Source organism: Eptatretus burgeri, chromosome 8 (assembly GCF_056783735.1).
Source record: "Eptatretus burgeri isolate ZD-2024b chromosome 8, Ebu_testis_v1, whole genome shotgun sequence".
NCBI classification, from domain to species: Eukaryota; Metazoa; Chordata; class Myxini; order Myxiniformes; family Myxinidae; genus Eptatretus; species Eptatretus burgeri.
In genome coordinates, this window is record NC_140968.1 from 89,113,815 (window position 1) to 89,125,705 (window position 11,891).

Sequence of the window (11,891 nt, forward strand, 5' to 3'; positions counted from 1 at the left end):
TCTCTTCTCTGTGTTAAAATCAACATACTTTTTCAACCAATGACTGTTTAAATTTCAAAATCCGATGAATTTTCTTGACTCAACCCAGCAGATACATGTTGTCTTAAATTCCTTTGATGTAAAACATAATTCCGTTTATACAATGATGTAGTAAGTAATTCTTCTGTTGGTTTGCCTTTTGGAAGAAATGATTGTTGATAACCGCTCAGCCATTCCTTCTTTAGACTTCATTTATCAGGCACATATGGAAGGTCTTTTTGTTTCTTACAGAGTTCTTCAGGATATTTTAAATGAACCCCAAAATAATATCCTACTTTAGCTTCATCAAATTGTTTTTGAGAGGAGATAACAATGTCCTGCAATGCCTTTTCAGAATTTTTCTCCTAAACCCATCTAAGATTTCCAGAAGGTAAAGATTGAGACAAAGCCCATCCATACAAATTGTTAGCATCAAATTACATCAAGTCAGAACTATCTTTTTTAACATCACAGTTGGGAAGAGATTTGTTGTTGGCTTTTGCATATCTCTTTGAACAGACGTAATATTCCACCTCTTTTTGCTTTCTGTATGATCCAAAGCATATCTATATCCCCGATTAATTCCAATGGTTGTTTTGACATTTTAAACAAAGCACTCCAAGCCAATCCTGGACTGTGGAATTGTGAGCAGGGTCTAATCCATTGAGATTTTTATTATGACAGATTGTTCAAAAAGTCTCAAATACATCAGCCAATAAAAGAACATCAGTTTTAAGATACAAATCATGATATTCCCCAAGGTTCTTTATATTAAACTTCTTCCAAACATTTTGTGCTTGAAGATTATCTTCATCAGTTATTTGACTTTTATTTCACTCATTATGGAAACTTTCCCTTGAGGGAAGTTCTGGTTTTTTTAACCTCCCAAATGAGTTCACATAATCATAAGGACACGGCAAGTAAGCCTTGGTTTTATTTGCTGTCTCTCTCATATCATTCCTAAAACCTTCCCTTTTGTGATAGGAGATCAATCTCTTTTTGATTTGAGAAATGTGATTGGAGAACTGGAAAGTTCTTAATGTTTAATTCCAAGTTAGACAATGGACTTCACATAAACTTGAATGCATCAATACATCTGATATGAGTTATGCGAGATGCAGGGATTGTTTTGTGAATGAGATGTAATTCTGGTTTGTGTTAGAAATGGCTGAAATGTCTCCACTGGTTTTACTCAATTCATTTATAAAAAAAAAGATGTGACTTGGTGAGCATTGCTGTGAAAATACTGGAATGAAAGAGGGAATCTAGGGAATGGAATAATTGAGATTATAACTCTGATGAGCTGGACCTCCATATTTACTGATGAGATGACAATGGTCTCTTACCTTTTGACCTTCACTAATTTTCTCCTCACAAATATGACAAATATTGTTTTTCCTAAATTTCCTTTTCTATTCCTTTGTTGAGGACATTGGTTTGTAGGTTTTTTGCCATTACTTGAGATCATTTAATGCAGTCTTTTTCCAGTCATTTCACAAACTATTGGGAGGCATCTTCTCCTCTGTAAAGTTCCAACTTGTTGTATTCATCAGCAACAGATGATTTGATATCACAACAGAAACCACAAGGAGTATGTTTTTGAGATTGATTTGTGAATAATTTATTTGTATTTGGAGAAACAGTGTCTGTCTTTTCAAGGATACTTTCAAAATCAGCATGTATCACAAAAAGATGTGTTATCGATTTGTTGAAATTTTTGTATGATACGTTTGAACCTGCTTTTGGTGAATTGATTCCGGTTGATTTTTGATAACTACAACATTTCAAATCTTAATTTTATCATTATTTTGTATTAACAGAGTTGATACATCTCTTTCAAGGATATATTTTACATTTTCTTTTGTATCGTTGTGATTTGGATAATCCTGAGAAATTTTTGATGAAAGCATTATGTGATTTTTCCTTTGAAGTAAATTAGAGAAGGCCAATGTGTGTTTAATCATTCTTGTAGTTGATGGAAAATTTTAATATCTGAACTTTGTATCCGCTAATCCCCATACATTAACAGATAGATTGTTCATTTTCTCAAATTTAGGAATATAACTCAATGACATTGGAAACTTTAAATCTTTAACCTTTCGTGTAATCTCATATTTTTATAATGAGATACTCTTTCAGGAATATATTTCGGAGGATGGATGTGAGCACGAACAGACCATAGAATACATTTATTATCATTGTTTTGAATATTAACAACTTCCTTTTAAAGCTTTATCTCTTTTGGTAAATGTATGTATGAGGAAGCTTTGAGAGGATCTTATTTTAGGATGTGTACATCCACAAAGATTATTTTTTTGAAAAACAAATCCACAACCTTCCACATTGTCACAAACATTTTGTTCATTTCTCAGAAGTTCATCAAATACATCACAATCTAAGAAATCTTGGAATGATGTGATAAAGTGAGGATTTGTTCTCATTTGGGAGTTTCTTCACCACCTTGTCTTGTCATTTTTATTTTTACTCCCATGCAAAATTTAAAAGCATTGATTTTGCTCAATGTATTTTTAAATTAGAATTTCAATTCTTGGTTTAACCATAAGAATTGTCTCAATGGTTGATGTTGGTGTTGGCACTATAAAGCAAAATATTCTTTTTTAATTTCCTTCAAATGCTTCATCAATATTTTCAATAAAGTATCCAAGTATCCCCACTTCATTCTTCTTGTGTTTCTTTTTATGTTTGAAGATGTCCATTAAAATTTCCTTTGAGAATATCAATATTACATGTATCACAATGCTCACATTTTAAAGATATTCCTTCAACAGATCTTTTCTGTTTTTGTGTTTGAAGGTGTCGACTGTCATTTAAAAAAAGAATATTAACATTACAGACATCACAATGAGTTGTAGTCACCATATTTATGTGGCATAACTTTACTTTGAATAAAATTTTCGTGATGATAATCTTGTGGTAATTTATCGACACTTTTCTGTTTATACTAAAATTTTCTTGATGAAAAATCCTTTTAATATGAAGGTGAATCTTTGCTTAAAACTATTTTACCCACCAAATTTTTTACTTGATAAATACAGTGTGTCAAGACACATAAGACAAGTTTCAATCAATCTCTACATTTGTAAAAGATACTGAGAAATATGTTGAGGATGTGATAAAGTGAGGATTTGTTCTCATTTGGGAGTTTCTTCACCACCTTGTCTTGTCATTTTTATTTTTACTCCCATGCAAAATTTAAAAGCATTGATTTTTCTCAATGTATTTTTAAATTAGAATTTCAATTCTTGGTTTAACCATAAGAATTGTCTCAATGGTTGATGTTGGTGTTGGCACTATAAAGCAAAATATTCTTTTTTAATTTCCTTCAAATGCTTCATCAATATTTTCAATAAAGTATCCAAGTATCCCCACTTCATTCTTCTTGTGTTTCTTTTTATGTTTGAAGATGTCCATTAAAATTTCCTTTGAGAATATCAATATTACATGTATCACAATGCACACATTTTAAAGATATTCCTTCAACAGATCTTTTCTGTTTTTGTGTTTGAAGGTGTCGACTGTCATTTAAAAAAAGAATATTAACATTACAGACATCACAATGAGTTGTAGTCACCATATTTATGTGGCATAACTTTACTTTGAATAAAATTTTCGTGATGATAATCTTGTGGTAATTTATCGACACTTTTCTGTTTATACTAAAATTTTCTTGATGAAAAATCCTTTTAATATGAAGGTGAATCTTTGCTTAAAACTATTTTACCCACCAAATTTTTTACTTGATAAATACAGTGTGTCAAGACACATAAGACAAGTTTCAATCAATCTCTACATTTGTAAAAGATACTGAGAAATATGTTGAGGATGTAAAATTGAATAAAGATAAATATACCAACTCTTGGATGAGAACAATTATGGTTTATAATATGAATTCTTCAATTTCCTTCAGTGGAAGGGTTTTTAGTATATCTCGAAGAACATCAATTAAAAGTAGCTCAAACAAAAGTTTCTCCTCTCCTTCTCGCAATATATTCAAAACTATAAAAAGCAATGAAACAAGTAAAAGTATAAAAAAAGAAAACCTTCATGGATGAAGCTTGAGAAAGAAAAGATAAGACCATCAGCAATAAGCTTGGAGAAATTTGGATTTTTTTTTTCAACAACCCAAAATATGTAAATCTTGATGAAATAAAGGATGTTAATATATCATGCAAAATTTAATTTCGTTCACAAGTAGTTAAGGACCTTTTTAAAATTACCTTCAACATAAAAAAATGCCGTTGTTGAATCTGTTCATGAAAAAATTATGTGGATATCAATGGTAATATTGTTACGGTTGTGGAAATTCGCATTTCACCAGAAAGAGTCCTCAGGTGAGATATCTCGGTAAGTCCATGTGTTGCTAGCCCAAACCCGTTGTATAGAGGAAATGTGTGTGATTCATCCGGGCTGCAACGCTTTGAGTTAGCCATTTTTCTTTCTCTGTTGTTATTTTCGACCATTAAGCCACCATCAACAACGCCCCCGAACAACTCCACCAAACCGCCACCACCTTCACCTCCACAACCCAACCCCGCAAGCATCGCCTCACCCGCCATTCTCAAACGACGCCTGCCACCCACCAAACAACCACGTCTCACCCTCACCTCAACAGCCACCACCATCTTCGCCACGACCCGCACTTATGAACGCCGTCCACCACACGGTGATGATTTCCGCAGTGGAAACTGTCCAGAAACGCACGCAGGATTGCCAGAACAAAAGCTCTTGCGGAGCCTGCGCGGACTTTTCCCGCGTGATTCTCCCGCCTGATCTTCCCCCCGCTTTGGAGTGGAGGAAGGGCGATGCAGGTCAGAGGTCATGTAAGGGAGGGGTCTCATTTTGGGGGAATAATTCCCTGGCCCCGAGCCAAAACTGACTCCCCCGGCCCCCGCACGGCACGGGGTGGAGGGAGAGCAAGAGGGCACGCCCCCCTTCGAGAGGCTTCGAGCAGAAGCTCGAAGCGAGGCGGGGCCGAAAACGGGGCGGAGCAGAGGGCAGAGCCCGCTCGACAAAAAGGTGGAGAGAGGTCAAAAAGAGAGAGAGAGCAGTTGGAATTGGAGTGGTCGTGACTTCGTCGTGAGGTCGTCCTTGGTGGCTCAGTGATAGAATTCTCGCCTGCCACGGGGGAGGCGCGGACGTGAGACGCGGCAGAGCCGGCTGTGGGGCGTGAGCCTACGCGTCTGGACGAGGACTGCCGGAGAGGGAAATCGCCGGCCACGAGGGAAATTGGAACCAGGCGCGACCACGCTGAAGTCGTGGGAGAGGGACTCGACGGCGCGCAGGGAAGTCACGACTTTCTTTTCTTTGGGGTTTTGTGTAAATGTGTGTATGTGGCGCCAGTCCGACAAGTAGAACTGTATAAGTGTTGTAAATAATTCCGCTTTTATTCGGTTGTGGCTCTGCGTCGTATTGCATTTGCTTTTGTTGCATCTTGACTGTATGGCTGTATATACGTGCTTGTCTGTGTGTGTGTAAATAAAGTGCATTGCTTGTTGAACTGTTTTCCCGCTTTGCTTCGTCTCCTTTCTTTTATTGAATCTCCATCTTGCATCACGTAAGGGATTGATAGTGGGTTTAAAACGCCCGGTAATTAATCGGAACCGTCAAGGCCGACGATAACTCTGCTCGGTTATCCCTGTAATACGGAACAAACCGCTTAAGCGGTTCATGTCTGGAGTCGGCCTGTGGCGTGGTACGATTGCCCGGTCGACCATTCTTGCAGGTGCTTAGGTAGGTCAAATTTGGCGAGCAACCCTATCCTGCGAGGGTGGACAATTGGCACGATCGTGGTGAGGTTAAACCCCCACTCGTGACTGCCTCCGGGCGGTAGTTCACGGAGGGTCACGACTGAATTGTCCGTCCGGTGGGCGACGTGTCGCGATTCGAGTTATGTGGCCGATCGCACGTTGGCGGGCGCGAATTCGCAACACTGGTGTCAGCGAGCGGGAAACAAACTCTCCCGTCTCCAACTAAATTCACGGGAACGGACCAGCGGTGTGCGAAGCGACCCCCCCCCCATTCCCTCCAAATTACGAGCTTTTTGAAATAATCCCGTTACGAGAAACAAGATAGAGTCTCAAGGCGAGCGGGTGCCGGGGGTAGATATGGATGCAGAATTTTTAGAATCCATGGCCCAGGATGAAATCGCCGTGCAGGACATTCCCATTGTAATGCAGGAACAATCCCCCCCCAAACCGAGCCCAGAACCCGAAATGGGCGCGGCGGCGGCCGCGGCGTATGCCACCTCCCCTCCCCCCCTCTCCACTAAAACCCCCCGATCCTTGGCGAATCGGCTCAGCTGAGCGCACCGGACATGGTCCAGCTTTGCGCCATGCTGGTGGGAATAAATGCAAATATGCAAGCAATGAGTAAGAAAATGGAAACAAACACAAATGAAATAAAAACAAATGCGTGCAGGTTGAATAATCACAATAATGCTAATATACAGCAGGTGAAGAACAGAATGAAAGAAGAAATGAAGGAAATGTGGGGTGAGATGCAGGCCCGTAGCCAGGGCTCAGTATTAAGGGGGGCATATGAACTGGATGGGGGGGGCACAATTATTATATTGAATATTTTTGATAACCCAGTATACTATTGTATTCATGCAGCATTGACACATCTATACTGAGGTTGCCGTCGCATACTAACCAAATTGATCTCAGCTAGATTTAATAGGTTCCGATGTTTTTGGCCTAAAATTATTCGAATGCAGGAGAGCCGCAACAAACTGGCACATTCACAATGCAAATATTCAATGATTAGACAATTGGCACCAATTCAGGTGCACTTATACAAGGTGTTGTGAAGAATTGGCATTAGAAAATTAATATACCAGAGATACAATGACTAAACGGGGGACGTGTCACGTCCTGTTTTTGTCAGCTCTGCAATTATTAGGTCTGTCAATGTTTTTGCATCTCCAGCGTCGGCTGTAGCTATTGTGAGTAGACGCTCTGTTGCTTCATTTGATGCCGATACAAAGCGAATGATGATTGATTTGTTCTCACATTCAGTGGGGTACCTCGTCCCATCCACCTTGATGGTAAACCATGATGTGCCTACTTCTTCCATGATGGCATCCGTCACAACATTACTTAATGTGCAGATCAGTTCATTCTGCATTTCTGGACTACTATAGCTTGCGTTTCGTGGGATATGCTTTATTATTTTGGCTAGCTCGGTGTCTTTTTTTTGAGTGTGTAGTTTAAAAGTGAGAGGAAGAGCCCACTGTGCCCGTCTGACATATCTTCAAAATGATCAAGGCTCCCTCTCAAAGGTATCTGATTTTCGGCGATAAATCCCACAACATCTATAAGAGCAGACACATAGCACTGGTTTCTATTTAGCCGGTCAGCATTGAGGAGTGTGGAAATCTCCTCACCACAATCGATGTGCCTCTCATTCTCCTTCCACCTCAAAACACAAGTTAAATTTTCCTTTGAAGTTGCGTGTTTGTGAAACCCCCTGCCTTTCTAAACGGCATGTTTCCAATTCCGGTCGCCTCGCACTGTGAAAGTGGAGTCCACTGGGCCACGTGCGGTGTTAAACTTCCTACATGGATAGCAGAATGCTGCATCTGTCTGCACACTGTATTCCAGCCATTCATTAGTCTGGTACCACGAGGACACAAACGAGCAACTCTTGTTCTGCAACAGATGGCCAGGGTACTGCTGTAGAACAACTCGATTCGGTCTCTCACTTCCAAGATCATCGGGAAGCGGCTTGACAGTCAAACCCGACCCCGAGGCCGCCGCCGAGCGTGGAAACTCGGCTGTCTGCGCTGGGGCTACAGCCGCAGGGATAACGTTGCTGGCTTGGCCAGGTTGGCCAGCTTCTGTCGGTATTTCATCGACATGATCGTCTTTTTCTCCTGCTGCGAGCTCGTGCTCTGTGATTCGACCCTCGTGATTCGCGTCACTAATCTCGCGACTCGCGAGATTTCACGGTTGACGGTTTTATTTATTAAATGAACCATCCATCAAAAACAGGTTTTATCTGCATAATTACAAATGTAAGCCGATTGCAAACACATATTTTTAATTTTTATTATAAAATTACTTTTGTAAGATGGAGGGTTGACGGGTTGTGAAGGTCACGTGGTGCACGTACACTTCATCTTTAATAATGTAAATTTATGTCTTTTCCTTAATCATATTATGACGATATTACATTTATACCAAACTTACAACCAATCAGGTAACCTGCTCAATAGGGTCTCCATATCGAACACGCTGATTGGCTATTCCTTAAAACTAAATGATCCACGACATATAGATTTCACCACCCACATCGACATTCGACACGACGTCTTGGCGAAAAAAGACACGACGTCTTTTTTTTAAACATTGTAAAAGCCCTTTTTGGATATCATGAGAAAAGTGCTGGAAAGGTGTTGAAAGGTGCGTGTGACGTCACATGCTATTTATTTATTATTGATGGTGTGCGAGTCCCGACGTGTTCGCCGCTCTCGTGTGCGCACTGTACACACAAATTAAAATGTCATCGGCCGAGGATTCCCAGAGATGGCACCTCTCCTTTAGCCGCCCCCAGCAAGCAACGGCGTCCTCACACATGTTTAACTTTTACTCGGGCGCATGTGGAATGACGTCAGCCGTTTGGCGTGACGTCAGAACGCGATGCACGTGATTTTCACAGATGTCCGGTTGAGGCAAAAGGGTGCACCCTGGAAACCAAGGGTGGTTTGTGTTCTGTAGTTTGAACAAGTCATAAACATCATGACAACATGGAGGTGTATGTGCACGTGTGTGCATGTGATCCACACATTTGACACAACGGTGTAACCTTCCCCTCTCCCCTTTGGCAGACAGCACATGTGGGTTTCACTGCTTGGGAGTGGACTTGGACTGGGAATAGGCCTCAGCTTGCTTCTTCGCCGTGACCCGGTGGGTCTTCCTGCTGATCGAGGATCTGGGAATGCCCAGACCACATGGCTTCACCGCCTGCTCTGTTGTGGATTTTTTTAACCCACCTTGTTGTGATCGTTGTCCTCCTGAAGGATTCTACCTGGTCGATTGTGGAATCCTATTTGACTTCAGGCAGAGTTTAACGTTTGTCCGATTTGGTTATAAAATCCTACAAAAACCCGATCGACACTGATAAAACTGATGTCCACACAAGTCTTTCATTGTGAAACAATTTATTTTCTAATTATCGACCATACACTTCTCACCCTTGTACAATGAACTTAAGAATCCCCTTTGATTGCAATATTATTTGGTTCAATTTCATTTATTCTTACTTCATTTAACAGTTAGACCAACCCGATTCAATTCACTTCCACATTACATCAGAGAGTTTAATTCTAATTTGGTACTTGGTCAGTTCCAAGGAGTACAAGCCACTGAGATACTAAACTTCCTCATGTACTTGCACTGAAACAATTTTACATTTCAAACCATTTTATATTTTCATGAGAGAGAGGTGGGGGCTATTCAACCCAGACTGCAGACGTGTCCTTTAGACGAGAAGCCACTTCGGATATTTCTAGGCAAAGGTTCGTTTGTTATTAGCTCGGTCACTCTGCTCCAGAACAACACATTTCTTAACATTCAGGGCAAAAGTCTTTTGGCCAGAAATGACAGCCAATTCAACTTGCAGCATAAACTTACATTTCTAAAACTCCATTTGTTACAATTTACAATACATTAATATAATTTTTTTCCCCCACAGCTCCCACCGGCTAACTGTGCCATTCTTGCACCTCCCATGGACCCTGATTCACCTCGATATCGCTTCAACTTTCTGGCGGATGTCGTGGAAAAAGCAGCACCGGCAGTTGTCTTCATTGAGATTCTTGGGAGGCAGGTTTGGGTCGGTCCCAAAATGAGAGGATGTTAAGAGAGCAACTGGGGTTCATGAGAAAGTTGTGAAATTCTTGTAGAAAGTTTCTTATTTTTCTTTGTACGCAATTTCGCTCCAAACATCCGCTAACCCAGCAGCAAATCAATGTATCGACCGGGTCTGGTTTTATCGTTTCTTCTGATGGCCTTATTGTAACCAACGCCCATGTTGTGGCGGGACGTCGTGCTGTTCGTGTGCATCTGGCTGAAGGGTGTAAGTGCACGGCCTATCTGGTGGCAGTCGACCAGGCCACAGATATTGCCACACTACGCATCAATGCCAAGGTAATAATGTTTGATGTCATTCACCGTGGCGTGTCCTTTGTGTTGAACGGAACTCAATGAGCAGATAAGTTTGAGTCCTCTTGTAGTTCCCTGCCTCAAATCGCTCTCACCTTGCCCTCGCCACCATTACCCGTATTGAGTTTGGGTGACTCGGCAGCTGTACGTCCAGGAGAGTTTGTGGTGGCTATGGGCAGCCCTTTCACTCTGACGAACACAGTCACAACTGGAGTCGTGAGCTCCTCCCACCGTCCCTCCCACCAGCTCGGTATTTCCAGGAAAGACCTCGACTACATCCAAACAGATGCTGCCATTCATGTATGTATGTATTTGTATATCATACGATATTGTTTATATGGAAATTCTTGGTATTACAACAAAATCTGATTGGGAATGGACCCTGCACTCTCTTTAACACTCAGAAGTCGAGTCAAATTTATCTTCCCTGTTCCCCACCTTGGCTCCATTATTGATGAGCTTCATTGAGCAACAAATAAAGAGAGATAACTTGGCCAAGCTTTAATGGAAACCCATTTTTATTAATCTCTTTCCAGATTCTGCAGTCTTTTAGCCGACAATTATTTAGCCGTGGTTGTCGCACAATATGAATCGCTGAACACTCATCTCTCGCACGTCACTGCTTGTTGCACATATTTCAAGCATATTGCAAGCGGAGGATAAACATGCCGAAACATAACAGCTTAACTCTTCAGTTGACAAGTTTTTAAATTGGTAATCAATAGGTTTGGTTGAAGTGAGATAGCAAATATAATTTATTTTACAAAGTTTGTTTAATTTTTTTTTTAAGGGTATAGTTAAACAGAAAGGAGCATAGCGCTGACCCGATTTGTATGAAAGCAAGAGATGGGTGAGATTTTCAATCTCACCTCACAAGTTCTTCAACACATCAGTTGGAATGTTGTTGATGGATATCATCGACATGTTTACATACAAGATTGGTAGTGGTCAAAAATTTTGCTTTGTTACCTCTGCCACCCAAGGTGGACGGATGTTATGTTTTCACCCGTCTGTCTGTTTGTTTATCTGTGAACAGGATATCTCAAAGTTGTGGATGGATTTGGACGAAATTTGTTGGGCAGTCTGGGTGTGTGACAAGGATGAATCGATTCGATTTCGGTGAAGATCTGAATCTGGATCCAGATAGCAAAAAAATTTTTAACCGATTCTTTGCCATTGAGAGATGGGGCCATAAACTATGTTTAGCATAATATCCCAAAACGTCATTGATGAGGTATGTCAAAACTAGGTGGTAAATTTGCACCCGTTCATTCAAAGTGTGCGCTTGTTGTGCCCCCCCCCCCCTTTCAACAAGGCCATTAAAATGAGCTCCGTCTGACCAGCCGATCATCTGTTCATGTACTTGTGTGTTCGTGATATTTCAAAAACAATTGAACATTTAGCTTTCCATATTTCAGATATTCCTCATACCACCCAAAAGCCAGGGGACTGATAATATCAAGCTCCTTGTTTAATTCAAATACTGTTTGCAGGAAGATCAACTCAGAAACCACAAGCAAACAGATCAATTTTAAAAGAAACTGATTTATTTTAATGAACAATAAATAAGGAATGGGGGAAGTAATAATGAGAAATGTGCACTTGCATCAACACAAACGTACTCACTCACTGCTAATCCTAAAACAGATACTCAATGGTCGAAGAGAAATAAAACTGAGATGATCCCTT

The 11,891-nt window shown here is 40.6% G+C and overlaps 1 protein-coding gene across 4 annotated transcripts in view; it reads left to right on the forward strand.

Annotated features, from left to right (window-relative positions):
* Nucleotides 1-8,860: 8,860 nt before the first annotated feature.
* LOC147022236 (serine protease HTRA2, mitochondrial-like) overlaps nt 8,861-11,891 on the forward strand; it is a 32,717-nt gene continuing 29,686 nt past the window's right edge. For 3 of the 4 annotated variants that reach the window (XR_015061124.1, XM_085892931.1, XM_085892929.1), the window contains exons 1-2: nt 8,861-8,945; nt 9,733-10,502. Coding sequence is in view for 3 of the 4 variants with exons in the window: in XM_085892931.1 (XP_085749057.1) it covers nt 10,374-10,502 (129 nt within the window). In the remaining variant the exon portion in view is untranslated. The remainder of the gene's footprint in view (nt 8,946-9,732; nt 10,503-11,891) is intronic. The other variant, XM_085892930.1, reaches the window with a different exon arrangement.